This window comes from Trachypithecus francoisi, unplaced genomic scaffold (assembly GCF_009764315.1).
Source record: "Trachypithecus francoisi isolate TF-2019V2 unplaced genomic scaffold, Tfra_2.0 Contig01585, whole genome shotgun sequence".
In the NCBI taxonomy this organism is placed as follows: Eukaryota; Metazoa; Chordata; class Mammalia; order Primates; family Cercopithecidae; genus Trachypithecus; species Trachypithecus francoisi.
In genome coordinates, this window is record NW_022681444.1 from 8,881,160 (window position 1) to 8,906,005 (window position 24,846).

General features: G+C 52.7%; 1 protein-coding gene across 2 annotated transcripts in view; it reads left to right on the plus strand.

Annotated features, from left to right (window-relative positions):
* Positions 1-22,280, plus strand: part of LAMC3 (laminin subunit gamma 3) — an 87,415-nt gene extending 65,135 nt beyond the window's left edge. The window contains exons 19-28 of one of the 2 annotated variants that reach the window (XM_033194156.1): positions 644-849; positions 1,263-1,339; positions 4,134-4,268; positions 5,487-5,634; positions 7,132-7,281; positions 10,717-10,819; positions 14,191-14,390; positions 16,443-16,589; positions 16,683-16,782; positions 20,778-22,280. In XM_033194156.1, the coding sequence (XP_033050047.1) occupies positions 644-849; positions 1,263-1,339; positions 4,134-4,268; positions 5,487-5,634; positions 7,132-7,281; positions 10,717-10,819; positions 14,191-14,390; positions 16,443-16,589; positions 16,683-16,782; positions 20,778-21,028 (1,517 nt within the window). In that variant the 3' untranslated portion in view covers positions 21,029-22,280. The remainder of the gene's footprint in view (positions 1-643; positions 850-1,262; positions 1,340-4,133; positions 4,269-5,486; positions 5,635-7,131; positions 7,282-10,716; positions 10,820-14,190; positions 14,391-16,442; positions 16,590-16,682; positions 16,783-20,777) is intronic. The other variant, XR_004433210.1, reaches the window with a different exon arrangement.
* The last annotated feature ends 2,566 nt before the right edge of the window (positions 22,281-24,846 follow it).

The window sequence follows — 24,846 nt, forward strand, 5'->3', positions numbered from 1 at the left end:
GGAGGGAAACAGGGAAGGAGGGAGGGAGAGAAGGAGGGAAGCCGGGAAGGACAGAGGGAGGGAGGGAAGGAGGGAAGCCGGGAAGGACAGAGGGAGGGAGGGAAGGAGGGAAGGAAAAAAAAAAAAAAAAGAAGGGAGCTGTCACTAAAGCCAGGAGGAATTTGGCCTTGGGACCTGGAAAGGCGCTGAAATGGATTGGATTCCTTTGTGAAGTTTTATGTGTATAAGCGCCATACTCCTTTAGCAGCCAGACAGAGGCGAGCTGAGAACCTGTTAGCAGGACTCACTGTGGAAATAGGGGCTATCAGATACCATGTCTTAAAATGCCCATGTGAGCCACATGGTGAATTAGAGCTGATTTGAGGGGTCCAGAACTGCTTGTGTGGCCCCGGGAGGCCTGGGTCTCTCCCGGTCCCTGTGTATGACTGACTGACTGTGGGTGGGACCTTGGGTCCTGTTTGCCTTCTCTGGGCCTCAGCCTGCATCTGGAAAATGGGGAGCCTCTGCCTTTGGGACTACCTGTTGGTGCTTGGGGCTGCTGATGCCTGGGAAATGGAGGGCACAGAAGGGGACCCCTGGGGGTGGGGGCTTTTGTGTGACGTCTCCACCACTCTGTGACCCCCGGGCTGTGGGCTTCCCATAGGAGTTCGGGAAGCCTTCCTGGAACAGATGATGGGCCTCGAAGGTGCTGTGAAGGCCTCCCGGGAGCAGCTGCAGAGGCTGAGCAAGGGTGCCCACTGTGCCCAGGCCGGAGCCCAGAAGACCTGCACCCAGCTGGCAGACCTGGAGGCAGTGCTGGAGTCCTCGGAAGAGGAGATCCTGCATGCAGCTGCCATTCTCACGTCTCTGGTATCCCAGGGGACCCCCCTACCCAAACACACCAAGCCTGGGCATTGGTCCCTGCCCCAGCCCTTCCCATTGACCTGGTGACCTTGGGTATGACTCCCCACTTTGGGAGGCTCCATTTCATCTGCGAAATGGGGATCACACAGTACCTCCTCCGTGGATTCAGCGAGAGGACATTTGCAAAGGGCGAGGCATGTTCTGAGTAGACTGAATGCACAGTAAGTGGTGGGCAGCATCCTTATTGGGGTTTCTGTATCCTAGGACTCTGCTCACTGGATGCCGATGTCGTGGCCAGCTTTGTGCATTTATAGAATGACTGGTGCCATCCAGTTCTGCCTCACAATTGGGCCAGATGTGGCCCTTGCCCTTTGGGGACGGGAAGTCAGTTTCCTCCTCTCTTCCTCTTCTTTCTACAGGAGATTCCTCAGGATGGTCCTGGCCAGCCCACCAAATGGAGCCACCTGGCCACAGAGGCCCGTGCCCTCGCCAGGAGGTGAGTCCCAAGACATGGTGAGGTTGTGCCTGGCCCTTCTCCTGGGGGTTCCTGAGTCAGAGTCAGCCCCATAGGTGCCCCCACCCAGAAGTTGGGATCAGATATTACAAGAGCTATCTGGTGGGGGCAGTGTCACCAGTAGGTGGAGGGGCAGGCAAGGGGAGTCCAGAGATGTTGGGGGCAAAGCTTGGTTGACTGAAGGCGTCAGAGAGCATCTGCCTGCTTTCTCTTTGTGAGAGTTGTATAATATACAAGTTATTATATTGGGGGGAGAGTTCACACTATACAGAGGCCTTTACCCACGGCACTCCAGCCTGGGCAATAGAGTGAGACACTGTCTCACTGTATAATTCAGTGATTTCCCTATGTTCTCAGGGTTGCAAAGCCATCGCCACAACCAGTTTTAGGATTTTCATCATCCCCAAAACACCCCTGGACCCATCTGCCATCAGCCCCCATTTCTCCTTACCTCCCCAGGCCCTGGAACCACCGCTCTACTTTTTGTCTGTATAGATTTGCCTATTCTGAGCGTTTCATAGAAGTGGAATCACACAGTGTGTTGCCTTTTACCACTAGCTTCTTAGCCCAGTGTTTTCAAGGCTCATCCACATCGTGGCATGGACGGGTGCTTCGCTTCTCTTACGGCTGAGTAGTAGCCCATTGTATGGAAATGCTACATGTTGTTTATCCGTCTTCTGTTCACAGACATTGGGTTGTTTCATCCACTGCCTTTAAGAAGCAACTTTAGGCCGGGCGCGGTGGCTCACGCCTGTAATCCCAGCACGTTGGGAGGCCAAGGCGGGTGGATCACGAGGTCAGGAGATCGAGACCATCCTGGCTAACACGGTGAAACCCCGTCTCTACTAAAAATACAAAAAAAAATTAGCCGGGCCTGGTGGCAGACGCCAGCAGTCCCAGCTACTCAGGAGGCTGAGGCAGGAGAATGGCAGGAACCCAGGAGGCAGAGCTTGCACCGAGCTGAGATCATACCACTGCACTCCAGCCTGGGCAACAGTGCGAGACTCCGTCTCAAAAAAAAAAAAAAGGAAGCAGGTTAAGGCCAGGCACAGTGGCTCACACCTGTAATCCCAGCACTTTGGGAGGCTGAGGCAGGTGGATCACTTGAGGTCAGGAGTTCCAGACGAGCCTGGCCAACATGGTAAAACCCCATCTCCGGCCGGGCGCGGTGGCTCAAGCCTGTAATCTCAGCACTTTGGGAGGCCAAGACGGGCGGATCACGAGGTCAGGAGATCGAGACCATCCTGGCTAACACAGTGAAACCCCGTCTCTACTAAAAAATACAAAAAACTAGCCGGGCGCGGTGGCGGGCGCCTGTAGTCCCAGCTACTCAGAGGCTGAGGCAGGAGAATGGCGTAAACCCGGGAGGCGGAGCTTGCAGTGAGCTGAGATCCGGCCACTGCACTCCAGCCTGGGCGACAGAGCGAGACTCCGTCTCAAAAAAAAAAAAACAAAAACAAAAACAAAAAAAACCCCATCTCCACTAATAGTACATAAATTAGCCAGGCGTGGTGGCGGGTGCCTGTAATTCCAGCTACTTGGGAGGCTGAGGCAGGAGAATGGCTTGAACCTGGGAGGTAGAGGTTGCAGTAAGCTGAGATCACACCAGTGCACTCCAGCCTGGGCAATAGAGTGAGACTCCATCTCAAAAAAAAAAAAAAAGCAGCTTAAGATCCTAAAAACACAAGATCTGTGACAATTTTCTCCTTGAGCTACACTCCAGGGACCTTAGACTCATTTTACAGATGGGAAAACATTCAGAGAAGTTAAGGAGCTTCCTAAGGACACCCAGTTTGGAAGCAATAAAGCCAGGATTCAGACCCAAGCTGTTGTGACCACTCTCTTCTATGCTGTCTACATTGGGGTGACTGTACAATTTATTGTCCAAGCTGAGATGCTTTCATGTGTGATAAAATGTCCTATTGGCCAGGCACAGTGGCTAACACCTGTATTCCCAGCACTTTGGGAGGCTGACACATGAGGATCGCTTGAGGCAAGGAGTTACAGACCAACTTGGGCAAGATGGTGAAAGCCCCATCCCTACAAAATAATTTTAAAAATTAGCCGGGCATGGTGGCACACACCTGTAGTCCCAGCTACTTGGAAGACTGAGGCGAGAGGAACCCTTGAGCCTAGGAGTTTGAGGTTGCAGTGAGCTGTGATGGTACCCACTGCACTCCAACCTGGCCAACAGTGTAAGACTCCATCTCTTAAAAAGAAAAAAATAAGGCCCTGGCTGGGTGTGGTGGCTCACACCTGTAATCCCAGCACTTTGGGAGGCCGAGGCGGGTGGATCACCTGAGGACAGGAGGTCAAGACCAGCCTGGCCAACATGGTGAGACCCCGTCTCTACCAAAATACAAAAATTAGCTGGTGCACACTTGTAATCCTGGCTACTCGAGAGGCTGAGGTAGGAGAATCTCTTGAGCCCGGGAAGAGAGGTTGCAGTGAGCTGAGATCACACGACTGCACTCTAGCCTGGGCAATAGAGTGAGACTCTGTCTCAGGAAAAAAAAAAAAAAAAAATCCTATTAATCCTTATGCCGAGACAACAGACACAAACTCCATGTCTCTACGTAACAGGAACAGGGCATGGAGTACCTTTCCTGTCAGGCCTTGAAGTGTGTAACACAGAAAGATGGAAAAGGAGTACTTGTCTTTGTGGCTGTCCTCTGTTTGGGGCAGCAGGAGGCCTGTGTAGTAGGGGGCATAGTTCTGGTACTGGGCCCCTTCCCTGCGAGCCCTTGGTGATGCTCAGGTGGGTGTCCTCACACAGCCACAGAGACACCGCCACCAAGATTGCAGCCACTGCTCAGAGGGCCCTGCTCGCCTCCAACACCAGCTACGTGCTTCTCTGGAGTCTGCTGGAGGGAAGGATGGCCCTAGAGACCCAGCGGGACCTGGAGGACAGGTGAGGCCTCCCCAGGTGTGGGTAGAAACTTTAGAGTTGGCCTCCTGGAGTTGACAGGCCTCGCCAGAGGCTGCTATTTCCAGGGCTAGCTCCCTTGAGTCCCGACATTCTTTGTCATTGGTGTCTTGGGGTGTCTTGGGTCAGCATCCCGCTGGAAGTGGGGCCACAGGGTCTTGGGCCACTCGGTGGTGAGTCGCAGTAACCCACTTTTGCCTGGGATGGAGTGCAACTCAGCCTCTTCAAGAGAAGGGACAAGAACTGAAACCCAGAGCAACAGATCCCTCGCTCTCCCTCTGCAGCATTCCCTGAGCACCCCCTGGCCCCTGTGCCCCAGCCCAGGGCAGCTCCTCTGAGCTCCTCTGCGGCACCAGCTTCTTTCTCTGCCTCTGCAGACAACCGGCTCTGCTTCTCTGCTTTGGTGACCCCTTCTGTCCTTCTCAGTTTAAAGGTCCATGGAGACTCCCCAACATCTTGCTGAGCCCCTTGACGTTCCTAAACGAGAATGGGATTGGCTCCGTTTAGATCAGATGTCCTGCCCTGAGCCAGTTGGCATGGCTGGGGGAGGTCACATGACCCACTCCAGGGGCAGGGCGCTGGCTCTCTAAGGAAGAGTAAAGGATGGAAGGGAAGCCAGAGGTCTCCACCCCAGCAGTGCCCTTGTCAGGGAGGAATGGGTGGGACAGGGTGTGGACAGCTGGTCAGGACAGAAAACCCATCCTAGCTGATTGGTTATAGACCACAGGCCCATCAGGGCAAAAGGGCCCACAGAGATTCTGCAGCCCAGGGCTCTCCATTCTTCCGTGGTGAGGATGTGCCCAAGGTCTCCGGAAAGGGCATGGCTGAGTCAGGATCAGGGCCAGGGCCACTGTGCTCCCCACTTCACCGGGCATTTTCCTCTTCGCCATTTACCCAGAAGAGCCAAACATTTGCAAACATGTGATTCTTGAGTGGAAACCAAGCAGAGCCCTTTTCAGCAAAGTGTGGCTGAACTGAATGATGCAGAAATAAGAATGTGGCCCTTTCACAGCCCGTCTGGCTCATTTGAAAGCTGCAGAGAAACGGCCACTTTCCGGGGCAGCTGTACCGACCCCACAGAGAGCTATTCTGCCTGGGAAGTTGGCAGAGGCCTTTGCAAACCAATGGCTCCAGCCTGGGACCCAGACAGGGATGGGGAGGGCTAGTTCTGCACCCATCTCCATGGCCTCTATTTCCTCCCAGGTACCAGGAGGTCCAGGCGGCCCAGAAAGCACTGGGGACAGCTATGGCAGAGGTGCTGCCTGAAGCGGAAAGCGTCTTGGCCACAGTGCAGCAAGTTGGCGCAGATACAGCCCCGTACCTGGCTTTGCTGGCTTCTCCGGGAGCTCTGGTCAGCTCAGTTGTCTCAGAGCTCCAAGTGGGGTCGGGAGGGTCTATTATAGAAGCTGGAGGCTGGGCACAGTGGCTCACGCCTGTAATCCCAGCACTTTGGGAGGCCGAGGTGGGTGGATCACCTGAGGTCAGGAGATTGAGACCACCTTGGCCAACGTAGTGAAACCTCGTCTCTACTAAAAATACAAAAATTAGCCAGGTGTGGTGGTGTGTGCCTGTAACCCCAGCTACGAGAGAGGCTGAGGCAGAAAAATCGCTTGAACCAGGGAGGCAGAGGCTTCAGTGAGCCAAGACTGCAGCACTGCACTCCAGCCTTGGTGACAGAGCGAGACTCCATCTCAAAAAAGAGGAAAAAAAAAAAAACCAACAAACCTATTATAGCATCTGGAGAAACCAGTGGGGCCCAGGCAGAGGCAGGTGATGCGGCTCATTTTTAACTATATCACAGCTAAGTCAAATGATATAAGACCCAAATGATATGAGGCTTGGCAGAGTTAGAGCCCAAGCATTCTCTGTTGATGATAATGTCAAGGCTGGGGCCTCTTCCTCCTTACAATGACATTAGCAATGTCATCAGATGGACACAGGATGCAATTCCAGCTCTGCCACTCCAGCTCTGTGACCTCGGCCAAGGACTTTCCCTCCCTGAGCCTCAGTCTGTCACATGGAACTCACCCATTAGCTTATTTCAAGGCTGCTTCCATGGGCGCTGGACAGAGATTGGGGAGCAATGCACGAGGTAGCTGGCCGGCCCCTCTGTGCCCATCACCTTATACTCATCACCTCTGTGTGAATCAGGTCCATTGTGTCAATTCAGTAACCCTGAAATCCCAAAACTCAGAAACTGAACATGAAAGAATTCAGCTTATACAAATGCATTTGGGACAAATGCTAACCCAGATTGATGCCCAAGGCTGCTTGTTTGAGGTCTTCACTCCTCCCACGGCATGTGGAGAGTGATGCACAGCTGTTAGTGTGTTCGAGCCCAGGTTCTGCTTCCAACACCGCTGAGGGTGTTCGATTGTATGTAGTACCTGCATGGTTCTCCTCTAAAGTCTGGGAAATTCTGCATTCTGAAGCCATCCAGCCCCCAGGTCTCAGTTCAGGACTGTGGAGCTGAGGAAGCGTTCCCACTTTGCAGTGAGGCAGTGTGGGTTGGGGAGGTTGGCTGGGTTGCTCAAGGCCACACAGCTAGAAATTGGTAGGGCTGTCATCCGAGCCCCAAGCTAGGGGTTCCCCAGCCTGGCTCCTCTTGCCCTGGCCCCTCTGCCTCCTAGGGTCCACACAAAGCCCCACCCCTGCTATTCCTGCCTCTGGGCTTCCGAGCTACCTGGGGCATCCGCTAGCTCATCAGGTTTTCAGGAGGCTTGGGGTTCTGGGCTGGCAGCCAGGGGCAGACCCGATGCCTCAGTCCAGCAGGGCACCTCCCCTAAGTAGAGAATCTGCCACTTGCCCTTCCTGCCAGGCCCTGCCTGAGCCCACTGTCTCCCTGCAGCCTCAGAAGTCCTGGGCTGAAGACCTGGGCCTGAAGGCGAAGACCCTGGAGAAGACAGTTGCATCACAACAGCACATGGCCACCAAGGCTTCCCGAACCCTCCAGGCTGCTGCCCAGGCGGCACTACGGCAAACAGAGCCCCTCACACAGGTCAGCTTCAAAGCGGGGGACCTGGGAGAGGTTGGGGCTACCCTGAAGGTGACTTGGAGTCAGGGTTGCAGGAAGGAGAAGGGCAGAGACAGAAGTAGCTCTGTCCTGCCGGGCACAGTGGCTCACGCCTGTAATCCCAGCACTTTGGGAGGCCGAGGTGGGTGGATCACAAGTCAGGAGATTGGGACCATCCTGGCTAACATGGTGAAACCCCGTCTCTACTAAAAATACAAAAAATTAGCCAGGCGTGGTGGCACATGCCTATAGTCCCAGCTATTTGGAAGGCTGAGGCAGGAGAATTGCTGAACCCAGGAGGCGGAGGTTGCAGTGAGCTGAGATTGCACCACTGCACTCCAGTCTGGCAACAGAGTGAGACTCCATCTAAAAAAAAAAAAAAAAAGGTATCTCTGTGCATCCCTGTGGTACCTCCTGCAAAACTCCACATGCAGCCTGAGGCAGGGGAGGGGACCCTGATACCCTGAGAAGAGACGATGGACAGACCGACAGAGGATAGCACCAGCAGCACGCGGGGCCACACCCACCATCCTGGGATCGTTCTCGCTCATGCCTGCATTCATTAGTTCATTCTGTAGTTCATTCATGGCTCATTTGAAAGCTGCAAAGAAGTGGCCACTTTCCAAGGCGGCTGTACCGATATTTTTGTTTGTTTTCAATTTTGTTTTTGAAACAGAGTCTTGCTCTATTGCCCGGGCTGGAGTGCAGTGGTGCAATCTCGGTTCACTGCAACCTCCATTTCCCGAGTTCAAGTGATTCTCCTGCGTCAGCCTCCAGAATAACTGGGACTACAGATGTGTGCCACCGTGTCTAGTTAAATTTTTTTGTATTTTTAGTAGAAATGGGGTTTCACCATGTTGGCCAGGCTGGTCTTGAACTCCTGGCCTCAAGTGATCCACCTGCCTTGGCCTCCCAACGTGCTAGGATTATAGACATGAGCCACCACACCCAGCCCCATTCCTTTTTTTTTTTTTTTTTTAATTATTTTATTTATTTATTTATTTATTTATTTACTTTGAGACAGACTCTTACTCTGTTGCCAAGGCTGGAGTGCAGTGGTGCGATCTTGGCTCACTGCAGCCTCTGCCTCCCAGGTTCATGCAATTCTCCTGCCTCAGCCTCCATAGTTGGGATTACAGGCCCGCGGCACCACGCCTAATGTTTGTATTTTTGGTGGAGATGCGGTTTCACCATGTTGTCTAGGCTGAACTCCTGATCTCAGGTGATCTCCCCTCCTCAGCCTCCCAGAGTGCTGGGATTACAGGCGTGAGCCATCGCACCCGGCTTCCATTCCTTTTAAAGACAGGATAAGGGGGCTGTCTGTGAGGCGTGAGAATGTATCTGAAGAGCAGAGCCCAGTGCCCGGCGCTTACTTGGGGAGCTTGGCTTTGCCCCGGGGTAGCACCTGCTGATCTGGTCCACTGCCCTCGTCCAGGGTGAGGGTGCCAGGAAGTGAGGTGACTTCCCCAGGAGTCAGGGCCAGGCCCCAGCATGTACTGATGCCTCACCCCACCACAGCACTCATACCTTCGTCCTCCTCTCCACCCCATGAGCAATCAGAATAGGCCTGAGGCAGTACTAGGTGGCTCCTCAAACTCTACTATTATTTATTCTTTTTTTTTTTTTTTTTTTTTTTTTTTGAGATGGAGTCTCCCTCTGTCGCCCAGGCTGGAGTGCAGTGACTGGATCCCAGCTCACTGCAAGCTCCACCTCCCGGGTTTACGCCATTCTCCTGCCTCAGCCTCCCAAGTAGCTGGGACTACAGGCGCCCGCCACCACGCCTGGCTAATTTTTTGTATGTTTTTTAGTAGAGACGGGGTTTCACCATGTTAGCCAGGATGGTCTCGATCTCCTGACCTTGTGATCTGCCCGTCTCGGCCTCCCAAAGTGTTGGGATTACAGACTTGAGCCACCATGCCCGGCCTATTTATTTATTCTTATTACAGTGATATTCACATGGCTTACAAACACCTATTTTAGATTAAATGGCTTTTAGCACATTCACAAAGTTGTGCCACCTCCACCTCAGTCTAGTTTCAGAACATTTTCACCACCCCTAACCCCAGGCCCACTCAGCAGTCACTCCTCATTTCCACTCCCGAGGCCCTGGCAGCCTCCACTCTGTTCTCTGTCTCTGTAGATTTCCTTCGTCCAGCACTTTCGCAGAAACAGAATCATGTAATACGTACCGATGGTGTCAGGCTTCCTCCTGTTAGCATCCTCTTTTCAGGGTTCACCTGCCTTGCAGCCTGGATCTATACTTCCTCCCTTTTTAAGGCTCGGTCATATTCCAGTGTGTGGATGAAGCATATTTTGTTTACCCACTCATCCATCAAACCCATATTCTTTCAGTGGATCTAGTCCTGTTGAGTGGCAGCGGGGAAGAAACTGATTTTCCATAAGTCAAGGTGTGTCATAAACAGATTTGTGATTTTCACATCTACTTACTGAGATAGAGCAGTCTTGTCTTCTCCTCTTCTCTCCCCTTCCCCTTCCCCTTCCCCTCCCCCTCCCTTCCCTTTTTTTTGAGATGGAGTCTTTATGCCACCCAGGCTAGAGTGTAGTGGCTTGATCTCGGTTCACTATAACCTCTGCCCCACAGATTCAAGCCATCCTCCTGCCTCAGCCTCCCTGAGTAGCTGGCATTTCAGGCATGCACCACCACACCTAGCTTTTTTTTTTTTTTTTAATTTTTAGTAGAGACAGGGTTTCACCATGTTGGCCAGACTAGTCTCGAACTCCTGACCTCAAGTGATCTGCCCACCTCAGCCTTCCCAAGTGCTGGGATTATGGGCAAGAGCCCCTGTGCATGGCCAATAGAACATGTTCTGAAGAGATGTTCAAGTGTTCTTCTCGTTCCTTTTTTCTTTTTTTTTTTGAGACGGAGTCTCGCTCTGTCGCCTAGGATGGAGTGCAGTGGCACAATGGCGTGATCTTGGTTCACTACAAGCTCCGCCTCCTGGGTTCACGCTTTTCTCCTGCCTCAGCCTCCCAAGTAGCGGGGACTACAGGCGCCAGCCACCACGCCCGGCTAATTTTTTGTATTTTTACTAGAGACGAGGTTTCACCGTGTTAGCCAGGATGGTCTCGATCTCCTGACCTCGTGATCCGCCCGTTTTGGCCTCCCAAAGTGCTGGGATTACAGGCGTGAGCCACTGCACCTGGCTATTCTCATTCCTTTAATCCTAGTGTTTCAGTTTTCCTTTGGGATTTTGTGGACAGATATCTCTTGGGAGATATTCAGGGTTCAACTTTTATATAATAGCACAGATCAGGTGCTCCGGGTGAACAGTGTGACCCAGAGTCAGGGATTTGGTGATGACTTGGGCACCCATATATGTGGGTTTGGTGCCCACTGAGCTGCCCCCAGGCCCTGCACCTGTGGAGCCAGCTGCCCAGCCTCTCCTCGTCTCTCTCCAGCTACACCAGGAGGCCAGAACCGCCCTGACCCAGGCTTCCTCATCTGTCCAGGCTGCCACAGTGACCGTCATGGGAGCCAGGACTCTGCTGGCTGACCTGGAAGGTATGTGAGTCTAGCTGACCACTAGGCTCTGTAATGCACAAACGCCCCTGACAGACACTCAACTCTCACCTCAGCCAGGGCAGGCTTGCAGAGGACAGGAGTCTGGTCTTGTGGGCTTAATGAAGCTAAGCGGACTTTCCCTCCACCTCTCAGGATCCTGCCCCATCTCATACATCACTCACCTTGGACTTGCCCATGTGGCTATCCTATACACCCCAGGTCATCAGACCACATGCAGAGCCCCTCCAGACCAAGTGAGAGGAGACTCTGATATCATTGGCTGTCCACCCAGGTCAAGTCCACTCTGGCCTGGGCTCCAGTTAGTTATCTGGTACAAATATGGCTGTCTGGGTCCAATGTTGAGTTGCGGCTATGGGAAGGGGATGGAGTTTCTCTTTAGAAGGAGTTTTGGGTTGATGCCATTCCAGGCTCTTTTTTGAGCTTTGGGAAAACAGGGCCAAGTGCCCCCATTTTGCAGATGGGTAGGCTGAGGAAAGGAATTGCTATTCATCCCTGGGTCAGAGCTAAGCTGGGAATAGAAGCCAGCAAGTATTGCAATTCTACAAGTACCCACCTGTGCAATGGGCTTCTGTGATATCCAATTTGCTCCGGAGAGAAGCCCCCTCACCCTTTATTTGTGGCTCCTTATCCAACAGGCTGGATAAGGAACATACTCTGAACCCCAGATGTCTCTTGGGGTCTGAGGCCAGAAGTCAGGCTTCTGCTGTTGTCTTGGTTCTGTGGCCTCCTTCCCCAACCCTGCCCATTGCCCAGAAGAGATGGAGCTCTAGTTGTGGACCCAGCTCCTCGGGGGCAGAGTATGGGCTGCCAGTGCTCCTGTTCCCCAGTTTCCTGGCAGCTTGAAGTCCTAGTCACCCATCGTTTGGGGACTTCCTGTGGGAAAGGCGTAGCCATGTGTGCTTAAGTATCTAGAGTCATATTTAGAAAAAGGTACATTCAATGACTTATAAGGATGAAATGTTAGGATCTTAGAACATTAGAATTATAAGAGGTCTTACGGTCATCTGGTGCAAATCTCACACCTGGCAGTAGACTCATCCACCCTCAGCTTGCCTATCTCCTACAATGGGGATCTCACTACCTTACAAGGGTTTATCTTCTCATTGTCGGGGTTCTGAGAATGAGAACGTTCTTGTTTGTAGTGGATGGAAATTTCCTTGCACTGCTCCCATAATCCACAAGAGGGCTAACCTCAACCCTCTAACCCCAGGCTCTTTTTCCCATTCTGATCCCATTTTAGAGACACTCCCTCTTACCACCAGCTGGGCTGTGCTCAGTTGGTGTTCAGGATAAAGGGAAAATTCACGAAGTGAACTGTGGAGCAGTTTTCCCCAGGGTGTGGCCGGGGGTCTCCTAGCCTATGATACGCTCTGCCAAGAGAGGGCTTGTATTCAAATAAGTTTAGGAACTGTCTCTTGCTGCAGCGTCCTCTTGAGGTCTTACAGAGAACACTTGAGATTATTAAAGGCTCTGAGAAGGCCTGTAATAAAGAAACCTGCTTCACTTTCAACTTAATTGACACTTCTCCCTAATGTTTGTTAACACCGTGGACAATTAGGGTTCCACAGAATACATATTGAGAAACATCAATTTTGTGTAAAAAGGAGCAAAGCAGATCTAATTTCTGGGTAGAACAATTCTATAATATTATGCCCCCAAAGATTAGAAGGCTTCATTCATTTTAAAAATTGACTTTGTCCACTGTAATCGGTAATTTATTATTATTATTTTTTTCCTGAGATAGTCTCACTCTGTCGCCCAGGCTGAAGTGCAGTGGCACAGTCTCGCCTCACTGCAACCTCCGCCTCCTGGGTTCAAGCAATTTTCCTGCCTCAGCCTCCCTAGTAGCTGGGATTATAGGTGCCCACCACCATACCCGGCTTTTTTTTTTTTTTTTTTTTTTTTTTTTTGGTATATTTAGTAGAGACGGGGTTTCACCATTTGGCCAGGCTGATTTTGAACTCCTGGACTCTGGTGATCTACCTGCCTCAGCCTCCCAAAGTGTTAGGATTACAGGTGTGAGCCACGGCGTCCAGCCTGTAATCAGTTCTTTTGATGATAAACTTCCTTTAGAATTTTTTTTTTGAGTTGGGGTCTCACTCTGTCACCCAGGCTGGAGTGCAGTGGTGCAATCATAGCTCACTGTAGCCTCCAACTCCTGGCCTCAAGTGATCCTCCCATCTCAGTCTCATGAGTAGCTAGGTCTATAGGTATGTGCCACCATGCCCAGCTAAGCTTTTGTCGTCTTGTAGAGATGAGGTCTCACTATGTTTCCTAGGCTGGTTTCGAACTCCTGGACTGATCCTCCTGCTTCGGCCTCCAGAGTAGCTGGGATTACAGGTCTGAGCCACCACATCTGACTAAATTTCCCTTAGAATGTTATCTGAAAGGAAAGAAAATAGTCTCTTTGTTTACCAAGAAGGAAACTGCTTCTTACTGGATAATAAAATCTATGGGAATTCTAACATTTCCACCAGGTGTGGTGGCTCACACCTGTAATCCCAGCACTTTGGAAGCCAAGGTGGGTGGATCACTTGAAGCCAGGAATTTGCAATCAGCCTGGCCAACAAGGTGAAACTCCATCTCTACTAAAAAAGAAAAAAAAAAAAAAAAAAGCTTAGCCAGGTATGGTGTTGTGCGCCTGTAATCCCAGCTACTCAGGAGGCTGAGGTAGGAAAATCACTTAAACCCGCGAGGCAGAGGTTGCAGTGAGCTGAGATCTCTCCACTGCACTCCAGCCTGGGCGGAGACCTTGTCTCAAAAAAAAAAAAAAAAAAAAAAAAGGATTGTAACATTTCCCTTTTTGTCTTGATCGCTTGAGAGCTCAGTGATCAATCAAACATTTGGTTTCTGCAATGTCATTATCCAGATTTTCTGGTACTTGTTCCTCCTTCTCTGTCCTTCCTCATCCTTCCAGTTACATCAGACTCTTGGTTTTCCATGGTAAGGATCCATTTGTTGATTTACTCATCACTATACACTGCCTCAAAGTATTGTTTAGATATAGGCGGTACATGAAAATGCCGAGCTGAGCAGACTGAGCCGTGGACTGTGCTAGCCCCCATCACTGGCCCCAGCATGGACCACCACGTAATTCCTTGACTTTAATAGACGTCCTAATAGAATGAATACCCATCTCAAAATTCCCCGAGCAGTATGTCTGTGTCTTGCTTGCTTTTGTTTCCTCCTGGATAAGCCTGAGAAGGTGATAACGCAGGTTGCATGCACCTCAAACTTCCACTCGTTGTCCAGGGATCTGTGGCCAGCCAGGCAGCTCTGCCAGCGGCTGCCTGGGAGGCACTAGAGGTGTGAGCCCAGTTCCCCTGACCCAGCCTCAGCGGGGTTTGCAGGAATGAAGCTGCAGTTTCCTCGGCCCAAGGACCAGGCGGCACTGCAGAGGAAGGCAGACTCCGTCAGGGACAGACTCCTTGCAGACATGAGAAAGAAGACCAAGCAGGCGGAGAGGATGCTAGGAAACGCGGCCCCTCTTTCCTCCAGTGCCAAGAAGAAGGGCAGAGAAGCAGAGGTGTTGGCCAAGGACAGTGCCAAGGTCAGGGCGGTGGCTGTGACAACAGTGGCCTCCTGCCTCCTGGGGGACTGCCCTTCCGTGGGCCCCTTCCCGACATCCGTGCTGACTACTCCGCACTCACTCACTGCTCAGTGGGCCCAGGCATTTAGCTCAGGGACTTCACGGGGGTGAGCCTGTGGGTTCCTCCCAAAATAGGCGTCATTGCTGTCCCCGTTGTACAGGTGAGAATGCTGAGATGCAGCCAGGCTCATGAACTTAACCAGGACTTACACCTGGGTCTGCTGGCTTTCCTGCCTAAACTTCTAGGTTTTTCTTTTCTTTTTTGTTATTTTGAAGTTTGCATTTATTTATTTTACTTGCCTTTTTGTTTTTAATTTTTTTCTTAATTTTTTGAGATAGAGTCTTACTCTGTGGCCCAGGCTGGAGTGCAGTGGTGCCATCTCAGCTCACTGCAACCTCTGCCTCCTGGGTTCAAGTGATTCTCCTGCCTCAGATTCCAGAGTGGCTGGGATTATAGGCGTGCTCCACAACACATGGCTAATTTTTGTATTTTTAGTAGCGCGGGGTTTCACCATGTTGGCCAGGCTGGTCTCCAACTTCTGATCTCAGGTGATCCACCTGCCTTGGCCTCCCAAAGTGCTGGGATTATAGGCGTGAGCCACTCCACCCAGCTTAAGTTTTGTGTGTGTGTGTGTGTGCGTGTGTTTTGTGGAGACTGTCGCCCAGGCTGGAGTACAGTAGCGCAATCACAGCTCACTGCAGCTTCAACCCTTGGGCTTAAGTGACCTTCCTGCCTCAGCCTCCTGAGTAACTGGGACTACAGGTCTGTGCCACTGTGCCTGGCTATTTTTTTTTTTTTTTTTTTTTTTTTTTTGTAGAGCTGTGGAGTCTCGGTCGGGTGTGGTGGCTCACTCCTGTAATCCCAGCACTTTGGGAGGCCGAGGCAGGCAGGTCACTTGAGGTCAGGAGTTCGAGACCAGCCTGGCCAACATGGTAAAACCCTGTCTCTACTAAAAATACAAAAAAATTGGCCGGGTGCGGTGGCTCAAGCCTGTAATCCCAGCACTTTGGGAGGCCGAGACGGGCGGATCACGAGGTCAGGAGATCGAGACCATCCTGGCTAACACGGTGAAACCCCGTCTCTACTAAAATATACAAAAAATTAGCCGGGCGAGATGGCGGGCGCCTGTAGTCCCAGCTACTCGGGAGCTGAGGCGAGAGAATGGCGTAAACCCAGGAGGCGGAGCTTGCAGTGAGCTGAGATCCGGCCACTGCACTCCAGCCTGGGCGACAGAGCGAGACTCCGTCTCAAAAAAAAAAAAAAAATTAGCCAGGCATGGTGTCGCGCACCTGTAGTCCCAACCACTCCGGAGGCTGAGACACAAGAATTACTCGAACCTGGGAGGTGGAGGGAGGTTGCAGTGAGCCGGATTGCACCACTGCACTCCAGCCTGGGCGACAGAGTAAGACTGCCTCAAACCAAAAAAAAAAAAAAAAAGAAAGAAAAAGATTGGGGTCTCTATGTTGCCCAGACTGGTCTTGAACCTCTGGCCTCAAGCAAGCCTCCTGCCTCAGCCTCCCAAAGTGCTGGGACCATAGACATGAGCCACTGCACCCAGCCCTGGCTGATTTTAACTAGGCTTTTTAAAAATTAGTGCCAAATTCTAATCATTGCATATCTCCCCAGCTCTGCTGCTGGTTCTGTTGCTCACACACCAAGGAAACTGTCTTTATGGTGCCTAGGTAAAGTGCTGGATTTGCTGTAGGGGCCCCCTGGCTTGATCTCTTGTCATGCCACTTGGGCTTTGGCCAGCCCCTCCTCCCCTCTGTGCCTCCGTTTCCTCATCTGTAAAATAGTGGGAATTTCTCCTCCTGAGAGAAATGTGTGGTATCCAGCAGTCTGCACTGTGCCCAGCACTTAGCCTGCGTTCAGTACGTATTTGTTGCATGCATGAATGAATGAATGATCTGCCTCGTACAGACTGCTTGACATTATTGCCATAAGAGCTATTTACCTCCAAAAGGACTTACTGCACTCACCTCTTCTCCCTGCCACTGCCACCCATCCCATAGCTTGCCAAGGCCTTGCTGAGGGAGGGGAACCAGGCGCACCGCCATGCCAGCCAGCTCACCAGCCAGACGCAAGCCACGCTCCAACAGGCGTCCCGGCAGGTGCTGGATTCTGAAGCACGCCAACAGGAGCTGGAGGAAGCTGAGCAGGTACGTGTGCCAGGGCCCCCACGCTGTTGCCTCCTGCCCCGGCAGCCAGGGTGGGGATGCCATTCAAGCTGTTCTTCCTCCTCCCCTTGGAAGGTGGGTGCTGGGCTGAGTGAGATGGAGCAGCAGATCCGGGAATCACGCATCTCCCTGGAGAAGGACATCGAGGCCTTGTCAGAGCTGCTTGCCAGGCTGGGTAAGGAGGCCCCAAGGCTGGGCCCTGAACCCCTGGGTCCGTGGGGCACCTCTAGGATCGGATCTTCCTGTGAGCTCTAGTCCTGGGGAAGATTTCCTCCTTGTCCTCATCACCACGCTTCCTGCATCCCCGTCTTTGTGGTCAATCACAAGCATTTATAACCACGCCCAACCCTCTGTGCCATGTAAGACAGGGTTGGCGTCTAGAAGTGAGTTCACTTTGAGTAACTCTTTGTGCCTCCAGAGGCCTCTATTCTTGGGGGAGGGGCAGGGGGGCACACAGAAAACTCACCGTTGTCAAGAACACCTACAGGCACCTGGTGAGTAGATCAGCCCTCAGGAGCTGAGGGTTCAGGAGAAGAAGACTGTCATGGCAGAAAATGTGGTATCAGGTGCTGGTTTGGGATCAGACCAAGATTCAACTCTGGCTCTGTCCCTTCTTTGGCCCTTAGACCTTGGGCAAGTCACTCCACCTCTCTGAGCCTCGGATCCCCCATCTGGAAAACGGGAGTAACAATGGGGTGGTTTAGAAAGCGCTTACCACAGTGCGTGGTGTATATTGAGAGTGAGTAAATAGTGGCTCATAGGAAGGAGGTCAGATTCAAGATGGGCCTTAGCAAGGAGGCATTTTGGATGAAGGGAACAGCACCTCCCAAGGCACAAAGGTCCCAGAGGCCCAGTGTTGTGGGGAGGCTCAGGAGACAGCAGACGGGGCAGTTGGACTGAAAAGAAGAGCAGGTATTTTTTTCAAATTGTAAAAGACACATAATATGTTCCATCTTAACCATTTTGAAGTGTACAGTTCAGCAGCATTAAGTATATTCATTGCTGTGCGATCATCACCACTACCAGAACACTTTCATCACCTCCAACTGAAGCTCTGACTTCCTGAAACACTAACCCCCATTTCGCTCCCCCAGCCCCTGGCAGCCATCGTTCTACTTTCTGTCTCTATGAATTTGACTACTCTGGGCCAGGTGCAGTAGCTCATGCCTGTAATCCCAGCACTTTGAGAGGCTGAGGTGGGCGGATCATTTGAGTTCAGGAGTTTGAGACCAGCTGGACCAACATGGTGAAACCCTGTCTCTTCTAAAGATGTAAAAAAAAATAGTCAGGCATGGTGGCACATGCCTGTAATCTCAGCTACACAGGAGGCTGAGGCAGGAGAATCACTTGAACCTGGGAGGCAGAGGTTGCAGTGAGCCCAGATGGCAACACTGCACTCCAGCCCGGGCGACAGAGTGAGACTCTGTCTCAAGAAAAGAATTTGACTACTCTGGGGACCTCATATAATTGGAATCATACAGTATTTGTACTTTGAAAAATTTTTTTGGAGACAGGATCTTGCTCTGTTACCCAGGCTGGAGTGCAATGGTGCAATCGTGGCTCACTGCAGCTTCAAACTCCTGGCTCAAGCAATTCTTCCACTTCAGCCTTCCAAGTAGCTGGGACCACAGGCAGGCACCACCACACCCAGCTAATTTTTTTTTTTTTTTTTTTTTCAAGACAAAAAAATACGCTCCTTATGTTGCCCAGGCTGGTCTCAAACTCCTGGGCTCAAGTGATCCTCCTGCCTAGGCCTCCCAAAGTGCTGGGATCACAAGCGTGAGCCACCGTGCCCAGCCTTATTTGTCTTCTTTTGACTGATTTATTTCACTTAGCAGAAAGTCATCAAGATTCACCCATGTGGTAGCATGCATTTTCAATTATCATTCGTAATAAGAGAAGGGAGAATTGCCACGCTCTGCACGTTGTCTGGACACCAGGCCCACGCTAAGCTATTCACACATGTGATCTTACAGAATTCTTATACTCACTTTTTTATGCAAGGACAGTTACTCTTTTGCCATTTTGCAGATGAGGAAACTGAGTGTGGAGAGTTTCTTTTTATTTTTTATTTACTTGTGTTTTTTGTAGAGACAGCATCTCGTTATGTTAACCAAGCTGATGTTGAACTCCTGGCCTCAAGGGATGCTCCCACTTCAGGTTCCCAAAGTGCTAGGATTACAGGAGAGAGCCACCACACCCAGCCTAGCACAGAGTTTAGATAATGTGCCCAGGGTCCCACAGCCAGCTGGTGGGGAAGCCATGGCTCACCTGCGGGTCCAAGTGACTCAGAGTGCATGCAGGTAGCCCCTAGTCGACACCTAAGGCCCTGTCATGGAGCAGACACTCTCTTCAACCTTTCCTGCATTGTCACTGTTGTTCATTCACTTGTCACACTCTGTGTCGGCCTTGTGCTTGGCCTGGGGATGCGGAATGAACAGCACATGCCTGGCCTCTGCTCCAGGAGCCCTAAGCAGCCTGGGCAGGTAGAGTGGGGGCTGTAACCCATTTCTGAATCTCTTCGAAGACCAGGCTGTTTGGATTTTGCTGTGGGCAGTGGGGCCTCTTGAGGTCCTCCCAGGTCAGCAGGGCCTTGGCTCCCCTCTGCCGTCTCTTGCACCCTGGCTTGGTGCTTGCAGCTGCTTACCCAGGAGATCCAGGGCCTTGGGGAGCCCTGGGGCCCAGTGGAATCCTGCGGGGTTAGAAGAAACCGCTTGGGGCTGGATGCGGTGGCTCACACCTGCAATCCCAGCACTTTGGGAGGCCAAGGTGGATGGATCACAGGAGGTTAGGAGTTCAAGACCAGCCTGACCAACATGGTGAAACCATGTCTCTACTAAAAATGGAAAAATCAGGCCAGGCGCAGTGGCTCACACTTGTAATCCCAGCACTTTGGGAGGCTGAGGCAGGCAGATCACCTGAGGTCAGGAGTTTGAGACTAGCCTGGCCAACATGGTGAAACACTGTCTCTACTAAAAATACAAAAAATTAGCCGGGAGTGGTGGCAGATGCCTATAATCCCAGATACTTGGGAGACTGAGGCAGGAGAATCGCTTGAACCTGAGGCTACAGTAAGCCGAAATCATGCCACTGTACTCCAGCCTGAGGCTACAGTAAGCCGAAATCATGCCACCGTACAACAGAGCAAGACTCCGTCTCAATAAATAAATAAACGCATACATGCATACATACATACATACAAAAATTAGCTGGGCATGGTGGTGTGGGCCTGTAATCCCAGCTACTCGGGAGGCTGAGGCAGGAGAATCACTTGAACCCAGGAGGTGGATGTTGCAGTGAGCTGACATTGTGCCACTGCACTCCAGCCTGGGTGACAGAGTGAGACTCCATCTCAAAAAATAAAAAAAGAAGCCACTTTGGACTTACCTCCCCATTGCCATCACTCTCCCACCTGGCTGAGATCCATCTTTCTGTTAAACATTACACTTAGTGACAAGGTGACAAGGGCCAGATGGGAGAGAGGCAGCCTGCAGATTCTATTCCATCACTATTGCTAGCAGTTCTAATGTGAGCACCTGGCCCCAGGGTTAGGGTTGGGGTTAGGGTTAGGGTTAGGGTCGATGCTTGGGGAGACACAGAGAAGTCCTTAACCCCAGGAAGTAGTGTGAAGACATGCAGGGGCCAGAACTAGGACCCCACTGCCGCCTTCCAGGCCTGCAGTCCCTGATCCAGCTGCCTCACTGCCTCGCTCTGAAGCCAGACACCCTGTGGTTTACCCCAGTGACTGCCCACATCCAGGCCTACAGGCAGCATCTGTAAATACGTGTGTCAGTGAATTGAGCCAGCATGTTCGAGCTGGCAAAAATCACAGGGGCCTCTCTCCCACACTGTTTTGTAAATGAGTAAACTAAGACTCAGAGAGGACTCACCTGAGGCCTTCTTTTTTGACAATAATAATAAAACCATCAACAAAAATGACATTTGTCAAGTCCCACCCAGGAGGATGTTCCCGAGTCTGCCGAGGGGCCCATTGGGATGCATGGTTCCTCACCCACCTCCCAGACCTTCTGGTCCCCATCTTTCCCTGGTGGATGGTGGGCTGTTGGAATCCTGGGAGGCCTGAGTTGGGGAGAGGCTCAGGGGCTGGGGGGTGCCCTGGGGCCTGCAGGGCTGCCGGCTCACAATGAGGCTGTTTGTGCCCCACCACAGGGTCGCTGGACACCCATCAAGCCCCAGCCCAGGCCCTGAACGAGACTCAGTGGGCACTAGAACGCCTGAGGCTGCAGCTGGCCTCCCCGGGGGCCTTGCAGAGGAAACTCAGGCTGCTGGAGCAGGAATCCGAGCTGCAGGAGCTGCAGATCCAGGGCTTCGAGAGCGACCTCGCCGAGATCCGTGCCGACAAACGGAACCTGGAGGCCATTCTGCACAGCCTGCCTGAGAACTGTGCCAGCTGGCAGTGAGGGCTGCCCAGATCCCCGGCACACACTCCCCCACCTGCTGTTTACATGATCCGGGGTGCGCACACTACCCCACAGGTGTGCCCACACAGGCATGCCCCGGAGCCGGCTGCTGTGAACTCGCCCCCACGTGAATAGTCACACTCCCTGCCGATTCTGTCTGTGGCTTCTTCCCTGCCAGCAGGACTGAATGTGCGTATCACCCGGGTATCAGTTCACACTCACCCCTGCACATGCATAAACAGGCACACCCCGGTGTCAATAACATACACACGTGAGGGTGCATGTCTGTGTGTATGAACCACATGTGTTCAGGTCCATCCAGTCTACAACTTACGGTCCGCACACATTACAGTCCACAGCTGTTGTGAGAGCCACCTGTGTGCTAGGCACCCTCTGGATGTTGGGCAAGTTGTTACATGAGATGCCCTGGGGTGCTACCTCCACTCACTCCAGACAGCAGGGAGGTCTCAGCAGATCTGCAGAGATCAAGGGGGTCAGTAACAGCCGAAGCCCCTAGTCCCAGAGCTGGCTGCCCTGTGTTTCACGGCAGCTCCCTGACCTGTGTTGCTGCATGCACGCCCCATAGCCCAACACAGCCAGAGGACCAACAGGCCAAGAAATGCAAGATCCTGGGAGGGTTCTCAGCAGTGGAATCTGAGACCCTGAGGCCATGGCCAGGCCTGCTAGTCCGGCTAGAGCAAGGCCCACTCCTGGCAGGAGTGTCACTGGCTTCACTGGATGCTGCCCTCTCAGGGTCCTGGGACTGCACCAGACGCCCTGAGGGAATGGCCCGCCCTGGCCTGTACCCACTTCAGCGTGTGATCTATCCAGAGAGCCAGGCCCAACAGCGCCTAGGTCAGGGGGCTCAGGCTACCAGGAGCACGCCTTTGTGCCCCCAGCAACCCAGTTGACCTTTAATTGACACTTTCCAAACCAGCCCTGCAGCACCACTTGCCATGCGGGAGGCCACAAGGGTGTGCAAGCCTGGCTGCCATTCCAGTCTGTCCTGCCTGGGAATCGCCCTGTGGCCAGGCCCGCACGCCGGCCTCTGCCCAGGACTCCTCAGCATTTCCTCTTGGCATCCTTCCCTCTCCCAGGCCCTCTTCCAGCAGATGGCAAGGCCTTGGCATTGGGAAGACAGGCACCTCTGCGGGCTCAGCCCCCTCCCATGGCTCCCCTGACAGGGGCAGGGGTAGGGCAGCAGCACAGACCAGTTCTGTTTAACGTGGAAATAAAGGACCCTTTTACTGGGCAGGGTGGTGTGCCTCTCACCCTCCTCCACTGGTGGGCAGCCAGGGCCCTGGCTGTGGGTGCGCACATGACACGCCTAGTGGGTGGCCAGCGTGTGGACCGGACGCTGGTAGGAAGGTGGCAAAAGCTGAGCTCGTGGCTGGGCCAGTACCTCCCATTAGAGGGTTTTTCTGGGGTGGTGTGATCACAGGTACCTACCACGCAAAGCCTAGGAGCTGGGGCGTTGGAGGGGTGGGGTGCAGAGAAGCCCTCAGCTGACCTCTGGTTCAGGCTGGAGACGAACTCACAGCCAAGTGTCCAAGGATGATGAGGATCAGGGAGGGGCGTCATCCAGGAGTGGGAGGGTGTGGGTTGGGCATTGAAGGGTGGGGAGGCAGAGGGAAAAGCAATCCAGGCAAGAGGGTGGACAATAGTCCGGGGCCTGCAGAGTGGGGGCTCGGCCAACTTGCATCACTCCAGGAACCCAGGTTGAATGGGGTGGGATGTTGGAGCTGCTTAGTCAGGGCTCTTGGCCGCAAGCCCCAAACCTCTCCTGAGGTGATTTCAGCAGAAAAGTGGTGTTGGGAGGGTCGCTTGGAACCCTGGGGTAAAAAAGGCTGCTAGGCGTTGGAGGTAGCCTAGGGAGGGGAGCCTGAGGCTTCCAGGATAGGTTGGCTTCCCTCTTTCCCCCTCCCACCTCTCTTCTTGGTCTCTGTCTCTGCTCTCCTGTCCTGTATCTACTTTGTTCTTTTCTCTTTATTTATTTATTTTTTTTGAGACGGAGTCTCGCTGTGTCGCCCAGGCTGGAGTGCAATGGCATGATCTCGGCCCACTGCATCTTCCACCTCCCAGGTTCAAGCAGTTCTCCTGCCTCAGCCTCCCGAGTAGCTGGGACTACAAGCACTTGCCACCATGCCCAGCTAATTTTTGTATTTTTAGTAGAGACAGGGTTTCACCATGTTGGTCAGGCTGGTCTCAAACTCCTGGCCTCAGATGATCCACCTGCATTGACCTCCCAAAGTTCTGGGATTTCAGGCGTGAGCCCCTGTGCCCGGCCCGTTCTTTTCTCTTCACAGAGTGGCTTTCTTTGCTTTTCCTGTGCCTGATAGGAGAAGATACCCACCCCCACCACCATCCCCTATAATGGTCCCAGGTGTACATGTCATCAGGTCCAGTGCTTGCAAGAGACAAGCTGGTGACTGTGTCCTGATTCCAGCTTCTCTGCTTAGGTGAAGTCCTCCCCATCCCCTGTCCAGGATAATGAGGATCTCTCTGGATCCAAGGCCATATAATGGATGATAGTGCCACCCACCAACCTAATGGGAGATGGAGTTCAGAGAAGAGGTGTGCTGCTCCACAGAAAACTGTAAAATCCAGGCTACAGTGGGGGATTGACATGATTAAGCTGAGCTAGGAGTGACTTGGTCCCTAGATGTCTGGGCAGAGGTGGAGAGGCCGAAGATGGGGGAGCTGCTGCTGCACAGTGAGTTTGGTGATTGGCGGCCGGTGTAAGTGATGTCGAGATGATGGGATTCTCCCAAGACCTCTGGGATAGGGTCTGATGTCCCCCTCCCGCCTCCCTCTAGTGTCTCAGCTGATGGCACACAGTCGTCCTGTTGCCTGCTCTTGGCATTCAGCCTTGATCCACTCAAGCCATGGGATCCAGCAAACTTAGTCCCAGCATCCCTGATGGGTGGAGAACTCAGGCCTGACGTGTTGTGACTCACGCAGTCTAATCATGCCTGGTGCATGTGCTGATCCATTCTCTGGCCTCAGAGGTGGGGCCACTGCCGGGTGGAATGCGGCAGCTGTTGAACATCTGGCTAGGAATGCAGTCCAGCAGCTGAGCAAGAGAAGGTGGGGTGGCTCCTGCCCTGTAGGATGGCTGACTGGGCCAAGCAGCCCGACTGGCCAGGGCAATAGGCTGCTGGAGCCCGGAGAGAGAAGTGCATTATAAGGGCTCTGTCCTAAGTCCGCTCCCATCCACCTAGGGTGATAACAGTAAGCTTTTACCCTCCGCTTAAACCATCCAGCAAGTCATCAGAGTTACAAAAGTCCCTGCTTAGTGCGTTCTGGGTTACTTCATTGTGAAGATCAGGGCACTAAAGCTCAGCCAGGTCAAGTGCCTCGCCCAAGGTCATGCAGCTTGGCCAAATCCAAACCCTTGGTGAACGGACAGAGGAGCGTCACCTAGGAGAGGTGGGCGCTGGTCTTGCTGGGGAGGAGGGGCCTGCCCCTAGACTGCTGTCCTGACCTCAACCCCATCCCATTCTGCCTAGTCCCTCAGGGCACTTCCCTCCCCAGGGACAGCCACAGAAAAAAAGATGATCTCGGCTGGGCGTGGTGGCTCACGCCTGTAATCTCAGCACTTTGGGAGGCTGAGGCAGGTGGATCACCTTAGGTCAGGAGTTCGAGACCAGCCTGGCCAACATGGTGAAAACCTATCTCTACTAAAAATACAAACATGGCCAGGCGCGGTGGCTCAAGCCTGTAATCCCAGCACTTTGGGAGGCCGAGACAGGCGGATCACGAAGTCAGGAGATCGAGACCATCCTGGCTAACAGGGTGAAACCCCGTCTCTACTAAAA